The 20,000-nt window shown below is 42.4% G+C and overlaps 1 protein-coding gene across 2 annotated transcripts in view; it reads right to left on the minus strand.

The window, feature by feature from the left end:
* Positions 1 to 568: 568 nt before the first annotated feature.
* gucy1a2 (guanylate cyclase 1, soluble, alpha 2) overlaps positions 569 to 20,000 on the minus strand; it is a 41,505-nt gene continuing 22,073 nt past the window's right edge. For both annotated transcript variants that reach the window (XM_030382027.1, XM_030382026.1), the window contains exons 5-9: positions 12,995 to 13,207; positions 11,243 to 11,515; positions 10,212 to 10,355; positions 5,723 to 5,877; positions 569 to 5,449 (exon numbers count right to left, since the gene is read on the minus strand). In XM_030382027.1, the coding sequence (XP_030237887.1) occupies positions 5,230 to 5,449; positions 5,723 to 5,877; positions 10,212 to 10,355; positions 11,243 to 11,515; positions 12,995 to 13,207 (1,005 nt within the window). In that variant the 3' untranslated portion in view covers positions 569 to 5,229. The remainder of the gene's footprint in view (positions 5,450 to 5,722; positions 5,878 to 10,211; positions 10,356 to 11,242; positions 11,516 to 12,994; positions 13,208 to 20,000) is intronic.

The following is a 20,000-nucleotide window of genomic DNA, read 5'->3' on the forward strand; positions in this document are numbered from 1 at the left end:
TGCGGACCACCATCGTAACTCACTCCGACACGGCTAATGCCGTCAGCAGAGTCGTGATCCAACCTCGCTTCATTTGGCTAATAGGACAGACACTTTTTGTGAATTACATGACCTTTGTTCCTTTCTCCCTTCGCACAAATGTGTGTGAGTGTGTGTGTGTTTGTGTGTGACTATGATCTTGTTCAATGTAATTCTTCATACTGCCCGGTGCCTGCCAAATTGAGACAATTAAATCCTACTGCCAATTAGTGTAATGGTGAGGCTCACTTGCATATAGGGCGGTGGCGGTGGAGAGGGAGAGGCCAAGGGCAGAGAAGGCAGGTAGAGGGATGAAGGATTAATGGAGGCAGGTTTGAGAAGGGGTCCTGGAGGGATGAGAAAGACTCTGAGTGGGGATGTAATAGGGAAGGTAGAGTTGAAGCATCAAAATAGCACACATAACCGAATACACACACAAACACACACACACACACACACACACATACGAACACACACTGAACACTGTTTGTGTGTGATAAATACACACAAACACACTCACGTTCACTGACACACACAAAGGCACAAACGCTGAAAGGGATAACCACAATGGTCTTGTTTTTTTATTAAACATATTGGGTAATGTTTCATTTTAGTAGAATTTACATCATGTTAGACAGAATATGTGCCCTTGATATCAGTCAAAAAAACAATTGTCCCCCTCTTCCAAGTGCTCTCACAGAAACAGAACTGTGGCTGCCAAATGTCCACACTATTGTGTATCTTATATGTACCTTATATTATGTGAAGGATAGCTTACATAATATAAGCTGAACACCAATAGCCCTGTTCTTTCTTTTTCAAAAAAAAATGCATAAACTAATTAAATGTTATTCACAGTGTCAGTGTGCGTATGTGGGTGTAGGTTCCACACGTGTGTGGAAACTACACACAAACACACGCACAGGCACACACACACACATGTTCAATATTATTGTGAATTTAGCAAATAGTACAGATAGTTAACCAGCTACTGCAATTAGTTATCATGGGCAATCTAACTTGGCTAGCTCTATTATTGACCTTTTTTTTATTTAAAAAAACGAAACTCATTCTGACCAAATAGGGATTCAATCAATACTCCATGTTCCATCAAGGCCTTCATGTGACCCCGTGTTTAGACTAAATGAAAGGCCTGTGACATTAATAAACCGAATATCCAAGAGTCTAATTCAATATGCTGCGGCACCGAAGATAGCATCCAAGCTAAGCAAATAAAAAAATGTTGTCCAGCTCAGATCATATTGCTTTCAGATTCCCAACTCTGACCAGGTGATACGTACTGTCACCATGGAACAGTGGCTAATGGCCACTAGCAACACAGGAGCTTTCATACAATGGTGGGTCTATAGGAACTGGATGCGGTGGAAAACCATCTCTGCCACTATGGCACATGAGTTATGCTGGTGTAGGAGAGACTGCATTATGAAGGTCAATTCATGAAAACACATACAAATGAAAGTCATTTCAAACATGGGAACATAAAACCTTTTGAGAAATCCTTCAAATTAGGTATTTTAGGACCATTGAATTTATTTTATGTTATAATTACTATTATCATTATTATAATTATTGGAAAGAATATATTCAAATGCTACATCTCCCGTGGGCTAAAAGATTATCTCCATAATGTGAACATTGCTACTGTCTGTTGTTCTTTGGTTGACAATGAATTGTATCATAATTTATCAAAACACAAATGTTGATGCTTTGTAAGTAAATTACATACTTTCGTTATCAGTCTTAACCAATTTCCGTTATAGTTGTTACAAATAAATAAGTAAGTCTCAATATGGACAATTTGTATGATTATTCAGCACTGTGCCATTAGGTGTCATTTCTGTTATCTTGACTATAAAGATAGGATAGATTATACATTCCTGTATCTGTATCAATTAGTCTGAGCAGGTGAAGAAAAAAACGTATATTACATTCAAGATCACCTTATGTCTTTCGTAAATACACAGTAGTTGCCAGTAAACTAAACATATTTGGATGCAAAAATCCCAAAATCTTACTCATTAAATCAATTGTTGATGCCAATTAAAATCCTGTTGCGTAAAAACTGTTACATCAGTTTGTGCAACTCTGTCTTGAATGTCCGAAAATAAACAAATATATTCATTACAAAATACAAGATTACACCCATATTACACCCACACTCCTCAAACAATTTACCATATGGGCTACATTTTCTTCTATAATGTCCTTTCTCTTAGAACAACCAATATTCAAACGGGAACTTAATCAGAGAAATGTGGCACATTGTTAAACTACCTTTAAGCAAGCGTAGGCAATTTATTTTAGAAGCATTTTTTTGTCATATTTGTTGAAATTCTCTACACATTCCGAAAGCAATCATTAAATCAAATGCTCTGACCAAAATAAAAAAATCTGTATCAATCATTTCCTTTGGCACAGATTCAAATATTGGATGTCCTACCTGCCTGTCTACCTACCTACCTACCTGCGTCGCTCATTGCAAATTGCGTACAAGGCTAGGCAAAGCTTCTGCTAAAGCTTGCGAGCTAGCCATATGTTCTGGCTTTGGATGGGGGCCTGAAGCGACGGGGGGATTTTTTCTGTTACATTTTTTAAAATCTAGCTTTCTCTTTAAATTTGCCTATCCCAGCTTTGAGAACAACACAGCATAATTACAAGCTGTTCTTATTGCAAAACAATGGGATTGGAGGCAGTTCTTCCTTACTGTTCTCACAGATTTTCTTTTGGGAAACATTTGAGGGTCAATTAGTATTAAGGATGGATTCTGCATTGCAAAGTCGAAAGGAGGCATCTCTAAGATCTCTCTGTCATTGGGGATGTTGGCAAGAAGAAATCACATTCCGGCAGTGTCTATTTACTTCACGTCTTGAAATTCAATTTCAATGTTTGTATTTAAGATTGGCACACACACACACACACATTAAGGTAGCACCATTTATACAGAAGTTATTTTCAGGGTAATTTGCTTGTAAATTAATATACATGAATGTTCATGTTGTTAGAACAACATTTGCATCCACCTTATAAGTGAATTGACCTTCTATTTATTTTTACAAATGTCCTTTCATTACTTTCACTTGAGGAGCTGACCAGTTGGTGAAATGAGACCACATAATGTAATAATCAAAACATGAAGGCTTGATTATTATCTCTGGGTATGCATATATTTATATCTAATAGTAATAATCCAATCTATAACCCTGGCTTCCGTTCAGTATGACAGGAATCAGTATTCTCCATTGTGACTACTGCTCTGTAGACCAACAGTAGAGTAGCTTATCATCATATTTTCCCTTGTACTATTGGGGGGATTTTTGTTGCTGATATGAAAGATGTGATGCTGACCTTTAGAACACACAAATTTAACATTTTTGACATCTTAAAAAAACCCAAATATTTATAATCTAGAAGAGTGGAGTAGCAGAATTGAAGAATCTGATCTAAAATCCTTTTGGTAAAATAAGTATGTCATAGGTTCTAACTTATACATCTACATCTGTAATGGTAACGATAAAGATCATGAACGTCAAATACCAGGGGTTTTGTAGGTGCTGTTTTTGTATGTATTCAAATAAATTGTCATATTGGATATTCTCCTTCAACACATTGTAATTTTATTATCATCTCATGTCTGCCCAACCCAGCACCTTCTGCCCTCCTAGCCATCCATGGAAGGAGAGGTCTTCACTATGAGTTACTTCTCAAGGATCTTCCTGTTCTCTTCGGGAGTTTGCGGTAGGTTTTCCTTTCACGTAGGGCGGCAAAGGGTAGGGTTAAGGGGGAGTCCCTAATGGTGTCTTTTGAGACTGTAATCGTGAAAATACAAATATGATCTATACAAAGCAACTTGGCTTGACAATGTGTATCATTAAACGTTTTGAACTAAAAATCCATATTTTAACACTTTTTTTTCTACTTGGCTTTGTCACAGCCTTTACGTTGAAAACACTGCAATGAATCTTTTTTTCTATCTGAATGAATATGACCTTATCAACCTAATGCATATAGTACTGTGTATTTTTCTTTAATCACATATTAACATAAAACCAGGTGTGGTATTGCTTACAAAAATAAGATTGATTAAGCACTCCTCATCTTTTTGTATGTCTTCAGATATTCAAAATGTATTCACTGTGTACTATGTCCTGGTCTGAGCAGTAGAAGGCACTGAGCTGGGAGTAGGTCGTCGTCCTAAACAGAGTACCTGCAATAAAATGGCTCTAATGGTGTCCATGTCGGTAATTGGCTGCAGCTCACAAGCAGAAAAGGCTCCAAAATCAGCTTAGATTAAGTATTTTTGTCATTTGTCCTTTTAGTATTATTTTTCTCAACTATTACTATTTAACCTTTTATCTTTCTTGTGTCTTGTGTTTGTGTCTCTGTCTCTAGTCCCATGCAGCCCACGGTTGCATGACGGTCGCACTGAGTGAGCAGACTTCCTTTTTCAAGGCATAGCCTGATTTGAAGATTGAACAGAGAGGGAAACCCTTCTTCAATGGGGACCTCACCTGTGCGATAGATAGACCGTAGGACTGGTTCTTGGGTTGGTTCTAGGGCTGGTCATAGGGACTAGTACTAGGGCAGATTCTAGGGATTCCGGGGCTGGTTCTATGGTTGGTTATTGGGCTCGTTCTGGTCTCAGGGCTGGTTCAATGGTTTGTTCTTGGGCTGGTTTTAGAGTTTCTTCTTGGGCTGGGTTTAGGGCTGGTTCCTGGACTGGTTCTAGGGTTGTTTGTGGTTCTAGGACTGGTTCTAGGGCTGTAAAATAGGGCTGTTTTATGGGCTATTGGAGTGGCTGGATCTAGGGATAGTTCTAGGATGTGTGGTTCTATGGGATGGTTCTAGGGCTGGATCTGGGACTGGTCCTAGGTTTGGTTCTATGACTGGTCCTGGCTCGGTCTTGTCCTTGTGAATTTGGCAAGCTGTCCCTTAGTAACATCCTTAGTGAATAATTCCCATCTGATTTCAGTATGAGAATGTACCTCACAGTTCCTGGCCGGTAGGGAATTTTGCATTTTCCTTGTACCAGCAATATGTTTTCAGCCATTTGAAATCCAACGTGATACACAAAGCGTGTGCATATCCATAGATCCGTGTGTGTATGGCTTCCCACATGTTTACGGCCTCCTGTGCATCTGAGCCAGTAAATCATAACATGAATATCAATTTATCTGGTTCTCCATCTGAGACCTATAAGCTTGTTTCCCTTAGAAACATGGTCCCGATGCTATAGGAGACTTTCCTCATAGAGGCCGGAGGGGCGGAGCGAGAGCTGGTGAGAGAGGCGTGGCTATGTGATGTCCCCGCCTCCAGGAAGTAGCAAGTTCCTGGGATCTCTTTGGGGAAGTTGTCTGGGAGCTCCAGCCGAGACCGCGGGACAAACGAAAATGAGCGGTCATCCTTCAGCAGCCTATTGACACAACAGGACACATCCTTCAGCACATACTGTAGTGTTGTGTCTTTAGAATCCTATGCATGGTGTGTGTTTGTGTGTGTGTGTGTGTGTGTGTGTGTGTGTGTGTGTGTGTGTGTGTGTGTGTGTGTGTGTGTGTGTGTGTGTGTGTGTGTGTCTGTGTGTGTGTGTGTGTGTGTGTGGGGGGTATAATTCCCCCTCCTGGGCCTGTATGGCTCCATGCAGATGTCCAGTTCAGTATCAGCGTCATACAGAAGTGAGCATACTTACTGGTAGGTTGTTGGACTGACGTTGATACATCTGGGATGGCTCCCAGACTCAAACTTGCTGGCCAGGGTCACATTGTTGCCAAACAGACAGTAGCGTGGCATCTTAACTCCGACCACGCCAGCTAGCACTGAGCCTGTGTGGATGCCTATTCTGAGCTGATTGGGAGGGTGAAGAGAAGATGAGTTGGGGGGGGGGACGGACAGACGGACGGACAGACATAATAGGAAAGGATGGGGTCAAACAAGGAGAGAGAGATAGGTGAGGTCACAGCTACTGAGTTTCTATCAGACCCTGCTATGAAAAAATGCATCTTTCAACATGATTCCTCTGCCCTGGTATGTCTACGTTCACATTTGAGCTTAAACTGGCCACCATGCTTCACAGATGAATTCTTTATTCATGGCATTTCACATATCGCCAGGCCTTTCATAACCCATCTGCTGTCATTCTGTCCGTGTTAAATGGCGGCCTGTTTTCAATGACGATCACTGCTCTGACCATGCTGTCACTTCCATTTATAAGACTGCTTATTAGATATGCTGGGTCTAAATTGCATCGTACATCAGTAAACACACACAGACACACACACACACAAACACACACACACAGAAGCTGAACATGCGTTTTGGATCCCAGTAGATAGCTGATGATCCTCTTCAGCATCTTATCACCAAGGTAACCAATGCCACTTAGTGCATGCCATCACACCACATTGTAGCCATGGCAACAACTGGGAAAAATGGAAAAGTGGGGGTATTGCACCAAGGTAGAGACTGAGGGTTGTATGTGACTCTGAAGAGATGGAGCGATAGAGAGATGTGGAAAGACTAAAAAAATGAGGAAAAACGATAGATCGGAGAAAATGCAGACGGAGACATGAGTGTATAACACACTCATAATACACAGAATGATATATGACTGTGGAAAATGCATTGCTCTCAGTTAAACAAGAAGACATTTTTGCTAATCAATAACATAGTAGCCACTTGGTCAGAATGAGAAATCAAAAAGTAAAAATGACAAACAAAAGGTAATAGGCCTATTGTCGTAGTTACAAAGTCACAAAAATGACAGAAACAGGCACAAATGAACAGAAAACACGCGAATATGTTTTAACCTTGATTCGGGTAAATATATAACCAGCAATCAAACAAAGGTTAATTTTTCTCTTATCTAACTTTTTATTTATCTGTCTATCATTTGATGTATCTATGTCTCTCCCTTAAATCCTCTATCACTTGACTCTCTATCTCCCTCTCCCTCTCCCTCTCCCTCTCCCTCTCCCTCTCTCTCCCTCTCTCTCTCTCTCTCTCTCTCCCTCTCACTCTCACTCTCTCTCTCGCACTCTCTCTCTCTCTCTCTCTCTCTCTCTCTCTCTCTCTCTCTCTCTCTCTCTCTCTCGCTCTCTCTCTCTCTCTCTCTCTCTCTCTCTCTCTCACACTCTCTCCCTCAGTGCTCCAGCTAGCTTGCGTAAGAGGGGCTCTGGCAGGGAGGTGTGCTAGCATACTGAAGAGCATTTAACAGGCTGAAGAGGTGGAACAAACTTTACCTTTGCTATGGGATAAAATATTACAAAAGCAGAAATAGGCAAGTGTGGCTCACTGCAGCGCAGAGAGAGTTTGACATAGTCCAGCTCCACCTCTCTGGACCTAGTTCAGCTGATTGGGTTTCATGCTGCCCAATCAAGCCGGTTATGGTCTGGGTTAGGGTAAGGTTTATGTGTTATGGTTAGGTTTAGGGGTTGTGGTTAGGTTTAGGGGTTGTGGTAAGGGTTTTGGTTAGAATTAGCTGTTAAGGTTTCTGATATGTTTAGGTTTAGGGGTTGAGGTGAGGGTTATGGCTAGGGTTATAGTAAGGTTATGTTAGGGTTGAACAAATCGGACTGGACCTGAGTCAGGGGTGTGGCTGAGCCTAGAGATGGAGCCGGCCAATGGCTCTGCACTGAGCAGCCTCTCAGCAATAGAGGGAGAAGTGGGGGGAGATGGTTGAAAGATACCGAGTGGGAGTGTGAAAGTATGAGGGGAAAAAAGCAGGAGATAGCGAGCAGGTGTGTGTTTGTGTGTCTGTGTGTGCGTGTGCGTGTGCGTGCGTGTGTGTGTGTGTGTGTGTGTGTGTGTGTGTCTGTGAGTGTGAGAGATAAAGAGAGAGAGAGAATATTGTGCTTGGATTGCCTTTTCTATTTCTAGACAAATGGCTTCTGATGAAAAACGTTCCTATTCCTTTCCGCTATGATTAAGCTTGTTTTGGTTTTTGTCTTCTATCATTTTCCCATGATTGCAACACAGACTCTGATGTCACCAGAAATTAATGGAGGGCTGAGAAATAACGGGAGACTGAACCATGAAAGCCTATGCTATTTTCGTATTATCTGTTTCTTTCATTTTGACTGTCGTGTTTCTTTTTAATGAGATAATGTAAAGTAGAAAGCTGGATTTCCTTCCAGACGAGGGTTTGAACTGCGGGGCGGCTCGCAGGCCTAACGGTAATGCGGCTGACAACGTCATGATTCAACATGGTTTCTAGGACATTCTCTAACCTGATGAAGGGCAGCTGGTAGTCTCCCGCCCAACAGAGCAGTCCGACTGAACGACTCAGTCATACATTTCACTTTTTGTTTTCCTCTCTGAACTATTTGAATCATTAAGCAAACATGTTTAACAGCCCCAACTCACTATTCATTTATGTAGTTGATTAAGAGTGAAGCACCTGAGAACATTGGGGATCTTGAACCCCCAAAAGTATAGCGTTCCGCTGATCAGCTGATGCAATGCCAGGACTTATATACGGTTAAGTGGGAGCTTTAGCTCTACTGGAACCTAGTTCTTTCCAAGGTCAAAAGCCCACTACTTGTCAACACACTCCCCTCAAGGCTTCTTTTGTTAGGATAGCTCTCAGCTGTCACTTCACTTAACACAAGGACACAGTGCCCATGCAAACAGCGTCCCCGGGGGTGCCGTATGCAAGTACACAATTACATACGGTTGTTTGAATACGTGGAATGAAGAGTGGTCCCAAACCAGGAACTAACAAACACATACATTGACTGTTGACAAGTATTAAGAAGAAACTTGGACTTCGACATTTAGTGACACAGCCAACACACACGCCTCAAGGGATGTGTTTGTTTGGCCCATAAAAACACACGCACACGCACACGCACACACACACACACACACACACACACACACACACACACACACACACACACACACACACACACACACACACACTACCCAGTGACAGAGTTGAGCGTTGGAGGATGGATCCACCCATATTGTGCTTCAAACATCTTGTTGGACCAAAGACATGAGCTCCCTAGCGACTAGCGGTGCGACGACGGCACACCCACGCTAAGGATAATCACACGAGACGCACATGGAAGCCCACCACCGTCATTTCAGTTTGAAGGCATTTGCTTGCGGACAAAATAGCTTGTTGAAAGAGAATGGATTTCTTCAGATTGGTGTTGTTCTAAAGACTGGACATTGGGTAATATTTCACACTATAAGAACGCTAATGTTGATATTCAACAAGGTTTTGTTCCTAATATTAAGGACATCGTGTGGCACTTAATACATGATACACTTGGCTGGACAATGTTTCACACAATGAGTGAAACATTGACTAAAAATGTTTAAGAAAGACTAATCTGAAATAAATCAGCTCTCAATGTGCTAATGAGATTAGGAAGCAAAAAAGGTTGGATATTGAACGAAAAAAAGTACTGAATCATCTGGGATATAATTGTGTGTTGAGTCTGCCTGAGACAAACCAATCATCTATCAAATGGACCAAAAAATACAACTGCATATAAACCCATACCCTTCAAACACACCTTCTTACATCTTTATCTTATATAGATTGATCGATATACAATATTTGCATCAACATATAGTACATAGTTCTGATTCTAAAAGCTCAAAATCATTAAGCACGTCTTCACATAGAACACAAAGCCAACAATGTGTTCTCTTGCCTCCATGGCGACCACACACATCGCAGTTGTTTGTTTCTCTATCTCGCCTTGACCACCATGTGAACACATGGCACATGCAGAATACACACACACACAGACAAACACAGAAACCTGAAACACAGCTTCCTCAAAGAGTGGAACAAAAAGTACGTATGGATATGTTTTGTTGAATTAGCAAAACATGTAACTGTCAAATGTGTGTTTGTACTACCCTGACACATTTACTTTTTGAAATACACACAATAGGTGTCCTTATTCCCAAATGAGTCTAAATCACTGCTGAAAGGCTTCTGATGTTTCAACGATGAAAGCGTAAAAAAGTAGAACCTCGTAAATAAAAAAAATCCACATCGCTGCCGATGCAGCAAAGAATGACCTGGTTTCTGTCCTACCAAACTATCTTTGGCCTCCCAAAAGAAAAGCACACCAACAGTCAGCAGAACGTAAATAAACCCATTCTGCTATTTTCCAGCGTCCTTTGCCTTCATCCTCACTTGACCAAACAGGACTCACCTTGATGGGCTTGCCGTCAGGGGTGAGTACTTCCTCTGAAAGCTCCATCATCTTCAGAGCCATCTGCGCGATTGGCTTAGCATGGCTGTCAATCTTCTTATGTAGTCCACCTGCCACACAGTAGGCATCGCCTATGGTCTCAATCTGGACATTGATAAGGCGGGACAAAGAAGAACATAGGGATGAGAAAAATGTACCTATGGGTTTGGAGTGAGAATTTATGCATTTAAAGAGCACGACACATTTATATAAAACAAAGAAGAAAAAGGAGGAAAAAAGAAAAGAAAGAGCGAGATATGTGTGTGTGTGTGTATGCGTGTGTGTGTGTGTGTGTGTGTGTGTGTGTGTGTGTGTGTGTGTGTGTATGTGTGTGTGTGTGTGTGTGTGTGTGTGTGTGTGTGTGTGTGTGTGTGTGTGTGTGTTTGAGAGAGAGAGAGAGAGAGAGAGAGAGAGAGAGAGAGAGAGAGAGAACTGGGAAAAAAGGTGCACTAACTCACCACCGGTTCAGTTATTTCCACAGCATAACAATGACAACGGCGACATATGGGTCTTTCTCTTCCATTTCTCACGCACACAGTACACAGCACCCTGACCATTTAGCACGGCACGCAAGTTCACAAATGTATGTCTCTCTTGCACTCACCAACATTCCCACCTTAATCCTCCATGAACATAATGTTTTACATATATTCTTTCTTTCTATTGCTATCTTTCTCTCTCCACACCAGATCTCCCTTCAACCAAGGGAAAGTAAAACCAAACATGGAAGGGCTTGTAGATTATGGTGGAAATAAATAAAAAGGATCCGAGTGAAGATGTTCTATATTTACCAGATCGATTCATAGATGTATAGATAAAGAAAGAGAAAAGAGAAAGAGAATGAGAAAAAGAAAGAAAGAAAGATTAAGGACATATAGATCGACGGCTCGATAGATGGGTGCTTCAGTCTACCTCAAAACACAATGGACGGGAATACTGAAAGCACTCCAGGGCCATGTGAGCCCACGCCCCTCCCGCTGGTGTCCACTGACCTTGTACACGTCCAGGATGCCGCACTGGTAGTCGAAGCGCGTGTACAGCTCGTTGAGCATGGAGATGACCTGCATGGGCGTGCACTGCGCACACACGGCCGTGAAGCCCACGATGTCCGAGAACAGCATGGTTACGTCCTCAAACTTGCGCGCCGGCACGGGCTGGCCCTGCCACAGCCGCTGGGCCACGTCGCCCGGGAAGATGGAGTACAGGAGGTCCACCGTTCGCCGCTTCTCCTCCTCCAGGGCCTGGTGGGTATTCTCCAGCGTCGCCTGGAGGTTGGGGGAGGCGGTGGTGGAGGTGGGGGGGAGAGCAAGGCGGGAGGGTTAGTCGCGATAGTTGGGTTTAAGCTTCGGGACAGGGTGGACGAGGAAGGGCAGGATAGTCCAGGTGTTATGGTGTTTTCTCCCAGCGCGAAAGGTTTGGAGTTGAAATCCCAATATAACTGGAGTTTAACTGTGGTCATCTTTGAACAAGATGCCCAAAGCCGACCTGCTCATTAGTGGACGTGTGTTTAAAAAGATGCACTCGTGCCAGTTTGGATTAGAGCATTGGATAAATGACTAAATCGTATGTAGCAGCCTAAGCATATTGATAAGCTTTAGCACCTTTACATTTTGCAATACAAAGGGAATATACATTAGCCTTTACAAAAAGGTTGTATCCAGGTGGTTTGTGGATATTCCCTCCTCCTGGTTTAAACTTGAACTTTACAATGCTTAACTGTAAATCAGATTGAGAAGGACATTGCTGTTAGTTTCGTGCTTAACTATCACTGAAAATGTCCTAGCTGCTGAATCGAGTCATTTCTGAAAATGACATACTGACCTTTCTGTAAGCTCAATGGAAGCGGATGAGAGAGATTTCATAGCATTTTCTGTAAAAACATGCAATATTTGTTCGTATGTTGTTTTCCGCATTCACATCAAGGCACCGGAGGCAAATATGAATGAGATATTTATAATGTATTGTATTGATATAACAGGTTCGATTTCAAAGAAATAAATATGCTGACATTGTGGATAAGCTTCTCTTTATTTAATGGGGTAAAGTGCTAGCAATGCGCTCCTCTATGTCCTCATTGCACTGTAAACAATGAGTGTTTCTGGCAGACAGCTGATTCACTGCGGGTCTGTGCACACAGTAAATGTCACTGACTAATTCCCACCCCGGTGGAGAAAACTAAACGCAAAAAAGGATAATATCCATCAGAACGACAGGCAGACAGGCAGACAGACCAGCCAACAGGCAGATCAACCAGATATCCAATAGACAGACCAACAGGACCACAGGCAGGCAGACAGACTGACAGAGTGTGTGATCCTTTCAAAACTTATTTTTGTGCATTTTCTAAAACCACTAAAATACCCCATGACTGGCATACTCGCTACATCTCTGTCATCCTTATTACTACGGGTACCAAATACCTGGATATTAACTGGATTTTGGATACGTACATTACACATTAAAAGTATTAAATAACAACTCTACTATGCTGTACATATATAAAACAATGCCATTGCTAAAATGTAAAAGTTTTGTCGAAATTTGATGACTCCAAAAGGCACCAAACGAGGGAGAAAGGCGGAGTGAGAGAGACAACACGTTTTGATCGATAAAAATATCACTTGATCAACAATATTCTTACTAGCAACCTTCTGGCTACCAGCCAACTCGCTCTAGCCTACCTCCTGAGCCGCATGCCGCCCCCACATTACTCATCACCCAGATGAACACTCTGGGACCCTTACCTTGAGCTTGTCCATCCTCTTCTTGAGGCCGTCCTGGGCCTTGGCTTGCTCCCCCACCAGGATGACGTCCCGCGTGGCGTCGTGGATGGGGATGTCTGACAGGTGGAGCCCCCGGCCCATCAGCTCCTCCAGCTTGTCCACCCGCGGCGAGCCCAGGAACATAAGGGAGCTGGACTCAGGCAGGTGGATCATCTGGCCTTTCAGCTCCATCACCTAGGGCAGCACCACCACCACATGGACAGAGAGGGGGGGAAGAAGGGTTGAGGGTTTATTCGCATCTCCCTATTTAAGCGACTACTTGTAGGATTTTTTACATGCATTAATAGCTTTCAATTGCCAACATATGAAGTGGTTGTAATTCATCTTGAAAAAAGAAGGCCTTCTGCGAATCTCTGCTGCGTGGTACAGCCTGTGGGCAGATTTATATTTTATTTGAACCAGGCCAGTTCTGCTGGGAAAAAGGAAGGAAGTGACGTCGAAAAGGGTATAATGGTATTAATGTCTGTTCTTTCATATCTTATTAATTTGTACGTATATTTATGATTATGCCTAACATGAGTTACTTCTCCAGGGCTCTGGATGTATCAGCTCGAGCAGACTTTAGTTCATTCACCTGCCACTGGGGCCAGTAATGAGGAAATGCAGGGATTTCGGGATTTTCACAAAGAATTGAATGTGAAGAACACTAACTTATTCTAAATTTCCTGTGTTTTTCTTAGATTTCCATAGAGACATTTAGTTTTTATGTTTTTTCCCAGAAGCACGTTGTAGTGACAGAGCAAAAGGAGACTTCTAACATTGAGGACCTTCACATGAAATAGATAAAATGTATTGAGCAAGAGAGTGTATAAGAGTGAGACAGAGAGAGAGGTTGATAGAAAGAGAACTTAATAATCGTACAAGACAAAAGAAAAAACATACGTAAATATGTAAACATATTTACAATGTATTCTTCCTTCACGGAATACCTAGCTTGACCTGGTGTTATTGTGTTGAGTCCCTATATTGTTAATATCTCATAAATTATGAAATTTGTTATGTATTTTTATTATCTGAGAAAAGCAGAGAAAGAGTTTGCCCTTGGCGAAGTCACAGCTTGAAGACCCACTGAGGGGTGAGGGGTGAGGGGTGAGGGGGAGGAGTGGGGGAGGAGATGACGGGAACCAAAGCTGTCGTCTTGCTAGCAGAAAGCAAAGTGCGATGGCTGAACATGCAACCCCGGAGACGTGCAAGCCTACATTTCCTACAGAGTGAAATATTGTGGTAATTTAGTAGTTCAGGCTCCCCCTAACACCATCACCACCACTCTATAGGATGGAACCCAACCAACCCTAAAAAAAGGTATGCTATGTGAACAGAATATACAATATTTAACTCTCAGTGAGGTTATATGTCTGTCTCTCTCGCTCTCTCTCTCTCTCTCCCTGTAACTCTTACTCTCTCCCGCTCTCTCTCCCTGCCTCTCACTCGCTCTCTTTCTCCTCCATCTCTCTCTACCTCACTCTACCTTCTACTCTGTCTCTCTCTCTCTCTCTCTCTCTCTCTCCCTCTCTCTCCCTCTCTCTCCCTCTCTCTCTCTCTCTCTCTCTCCTCTCTCTCTCTCTCTCTCTCTCTCTCTCTCTCTCTCTCTCTCTCTCTCTCTCTCTCTCCCTCCCTCTCCCTCTCTCTCTCTCTCTCTCTCCTCTCTCTCTCTCTCTCTCTCTCTCTCTCTCTCTCTCTCTCTCTCTCTCTCTCTCTCTCTCTCTCTCTATCTCTCTCTCTCTCTCCAGTATAGTGTCAGATAGATTATTCCGCCAGCGAGCACACTGCAGCCTGCTTTATTTATAGCTCCTCAACGCTCTCCTAGGTCTGCATAATAGATACACACTCTACATTCACACACTTTCACTTATACCACCTCACACATACACACACACACACACACACACACACCACACACACACACACACACACACACACACACACACACACACACACACACACACACACACACACACACACACACACACACACACACACACACTCTACATTCACACACATTCTACATTCACACACTTTCACATATACCACCTCACACATACACACACACACACACACACACACACACACACACACACACACACACACACACACACACACACACACACACTCTACATTCACACACATTCTACATTCACACACTTTCACATATACCACCTCACACATAGACACACACACACACACACACACACACACACACACACACACACACACACACACACACACACACACACACACACACACACACACACACCACACACACACACACTCTCTACATTCAAACACTTTCACTGATACCACCTCACACATACACACACACACACACACACATACAGACACACACTCTACAATCACACACTTTCACATATACCACTCACACAAACACACACTCATACACACACACTCACACAGACATATACAGACACACACTCTACATTCACACACTTTAACTTGCACCAACTCGCATGCACACACACATGCACTGTAAACCATACACACACATTAACAGTACATACACATGAATACATATTCATACACGCATCAAGAAACCTTCCTCTCATAAAACATAAATGGGAAAGAATAAAAATAGCATACAACACAATCCTGGCTATTTTTATTCTCATTTGCCCTTATGTTAAATACAGGATGGAAGTGCAGCCTCCCCGACTAGACCCTCAAGGGTGGGGTCACACACACACACACACACACACACACACACACACACACACACACACACACACACACACACACACACACACACACACACACACACACACACACACACACACACACACAAACACACACACACACACCGGGAGTCCCAGCATTGTTGACCGAACACACAGGAACTCAACACTCAACACACAGCAAGATGTAAATACACTTACACAAAAGAACATCATTTTTGGTTCCTGCGGGAGTCTATTAATGATCATGTATATAAACGCAATCACTCCCTCGTACAGTGCACACACACACACCGAAAAATATGAATAAATGCATACAGTACGTATCTATATGCTTACAGTAGGCGGTAGCCAGCAGCTGTTTCCTTAGCCTGTGTCTGGTCAGGTGGGAGGGGATATGTGCATGACAGATGCATGACACTATCATCTCCATGGAGACAATGAAGTCTAAAAACGCTTGGGCATGGCTGTCACACATGTACTGTCACACACACACACACACACACACACACACACACACACATACACACACACACACACACACACACACACACACACACACACACACACACACACACACACACACACACACACACACACACAACGCAGGCCCATACCTCTACCCATCTCCTTCTCCTTCATGTCCTCGCCATTCTCTCTCTCTCTCTCTCTCTCTCTCTCTCTCTCTCTCTCTCCCTCTCTCTCACACGCTCTCTCTCTCTCTGCCTCTGAGCCTTTTTCAAACACATTGAAGCAGAGATCAGCAGACCTACACACACACACACACACACACACACACACACACACACACACACACACACACACACACACACACACACACACACACACACACACACACACACACACACACACACACACACCCCTAGAGGCTGTTGTGTTGGCCTAGTTGTGGGTCTCTGTTTTAACTCACCACTCTCCTTTTGCCCCCTCCTCATCACAGCAGAGAGAGAGAGAGAGAGAGAGAGAGAGAGAGAGAGAGAGAGAGAGAGAGAGAGAGAGAGAGAGAGAGAGAGAGAGAGAGAGAGAGAGAGAGAGAGAAAATAGAGAGAATAGAGAGAAAAAAAGGGAGGAGAGAGAGAGAGAGAGAGAGAGAGAGAGAGACAGAGGGAGAGAGAGAGTGAGAGAGATATACAGTGGAGAGAGATGTGTGGGATGTTGGAAGGAAACATCAGGGAAGGCAATCTAGGGGGGGATGGGAGGGGAGCTGACTGAAGAAAAACAGCAGGGAAGAGGAAGAAGATGGTAAAAAGACAGAAAGCCTGGGGAGGAGGACGACACAAGATATGTGAATCATTATGTTATGAATCATATGTAGATCTGTCGGAAGCAACATGGTAAACAATTGGGTTGGCCCATGTCTCAGATGGTTGCTCAAGGTTTCTACAACTAGATCAGCAAGTATTGTTAAAAAATGAATAGTCCATTTCGACCGAGCGGCCATCGTGAAGCTTTTTGTCCTCATCGATTTGAAATCAATGATGAATCCTTGATGGTAAAACCAAGTTTTAGAAGACTGCCGTTGTGTATAGAAGTATATTGGGAAGGAAGGAACTTTGTTTTTAGATGAAGGACAAGATGGATGACATGATCAAATGAAAACATTAGGATTGAAAAGATTCATGCCATGTCTTCTATGTTAATATGAATATGCAGATGATCAACACATCTTAAATCAACCCACCTTCTTTGGGCATCAGATCAGAACTGAGTGTGCGGTTGTGTGACTGTGTGTAGGTGTTGGCGTGTGCCAATTCATTGTTCAGCTCTAACTGACAAACGGCATGTGTTTACTGTGTAGTCTGGTACAAACACACTGATCTTGAACAATTATGACTAACCTTATGCGAGAGAGAGGTATAGAGAGAGAGAGAGAGAGAGAGAGAGAGAGAGAGAGAGAGAGAGAGAGAGAGAGAGAGAGAGAGAGAGATTTGGATGGGGAGAGCAGAGGCAACACCTAGCCTGTTGTGTGTAGAGTCCGGGCAGAGTCAACAGAGTGTTTTGTACATGAGCAAGCATCAGCTACATCACAGGGTCTTAACCACACACACACACACACACACACACACACACACACACACACACACACACACACACACACACACACACACACACACACACACACACACACACACACACACACACACACACACACACACACACTCAAACGCTCTCTCCCTCTCTTCTCACACACAAACACACAAACACACTCACACAAACTCTCCCTCTCTCTCCCTCTCTCTCTCTCTCTCTCTCTCAGACACACACACACACACACACACACACACACACACACACACACACACACACACACACACACACACACACACACACACACACACACACACACACACACTCACACAAAAAACACACCAATGAGTCAGCAAGGCTTTTATCTTATAACATTTTCTAGCTATTGTTTGTTCCTCTGACATGGGCCTTGAAACGACGGGCACACAGTAACACATGAAATGGGTAAATAAAATGAGTTACAGTGGTGGGGTTAATGGTTGACCTGGAGCTAGGAATTAAACTTTGTGTAGACTTTAACGGCAAGGACTGGATGAATGGCCTGATCGAGGCCAAATACAGGATTATATTATATTATTTGTTATTATCGCTAAAAGCACCTTGCAAAATTAACACTGAAATTTCTCTGATTAATTCAACAAAGTCAGAGATAATATTTGATCTCAATACTTTAACTTTCATATCATGAAAGCTTTTAGAGCTTAGATACTTTGGGAATAATATGGGCTGTTAAGGTAATGTGTGCAGTTGCCGTTTTGTATTTCAACAAAAAGGCACTCATAAAGATGATTTGAAAAGGAATAGATCCAAAGTGGCACTCATGGTACAGATATATATATATACATACATATATTATATATATATTTCTGCTTCAACGTAAACATATGGTACATATCCAGGAGGCTATTTGTCCAGTTGAAAAAACACAAACAGCAGAGTGAGGTAATCTCTTGATTTTACGAAGAGTTCAGCCAGAGCTTTAGACAAACACACTTTACTTGTCCAACTCTGATCCATCCCTCATTGGTTGAGACAAATCTCATCTGATAACTTTACATGTTGCTATCAGCAGCTATTGTTATAGCCCAGTGAACAATGTTGGTCTTCATCCCTTGTCTTTGTCACACAGGTTATGCATTATTGTCCACAGTGCTACATGCTTAGGTTTCGACACATTGTGTGTTGGACTATTACTTACTATTACAAAAGACTTAGCAGCTGTGACCTCAGGGAAGATGCCTGTAGCTAGAAGGACTTAACAGATGATTTAACAAATCGGTGGTCTGGGTCCCTGTTGCTTGCCACATTAAACTCCTGATTAGGTTCAGTCACTGAGACAGTAATCTTAACCTGCTTCAACATAAATTAACCATAGAAATTGCTTTTTGTTAATGTCGGTTAATGGAAGCAATAACCAGTATAACACTGGTCTTCATTCTTCTGGTGTTTTTGAAGTTTTTATGTAGGTTTACACTTTAATGGAAGATGAGGGAGTTATTTTCAATATAATTATGTCTCTAAACGGCGTAAAAGAAGCGTTACATATAGCCAATTGATTTCAGTCACATTACTTTAATGTCATCATAGTTCCTACAATGTGAAGCAATGGCTTTGTTGAGACCTATACTTCATGGCAGCGCTGTCTAATCTAGCTGAGAGCAGACAGGTCTGAGCTCGTGAGCGAAGCCTCAGTCAGTGCTCCATTCTTGGGCACGGATTTGACAAAGAAGAAACACATTTAAGCTTCTTTTGCATATTGGTTATTTATGTTGTTTCATATTTGAATTTAATTTTTTCGTCCCTATGATCCAACTTGTTTCTCACTAAATAAATCTCAATAAAGAATGAAAGTAACCATAAGCTACTTGGTTGACTACAATCATAACACAACACCTGCAGTCTTTAAAGTGATACCATATACGAACGCGGTTGTATATCTGGATTACGGAAGGGCATGTGATACAATCGTCGGGAGAATTAACGATACATTTTAGATTAATCATTAATATTTTTTATATTAAAATTAACTATATGCAGACACACACTCTACAATCACACACTTTCACATATACCACTTACACTCATACACACACACTCACACAGACATATACAGACACACACTCTACATTCACACACTTTAACTTGCACCAACTCGCATGCACACACACATGCACTGTAAACCATACACACACATTAACAGTACATACACATGTATACATATTCATACACGC

Source organism: Gadus morhua, chromosome 16 (assembly GCF_902167405.1).
Source record: "Gadus morhua chromosome 16, gadMor3.0, whole genome shotgun sequence".
NCBI classification, from domain to species: Eukaryota; Metazoa; Chordata; class Actinopteri; order Gadiformes; family Gadidae; genus Gadus; species Gadus morhua.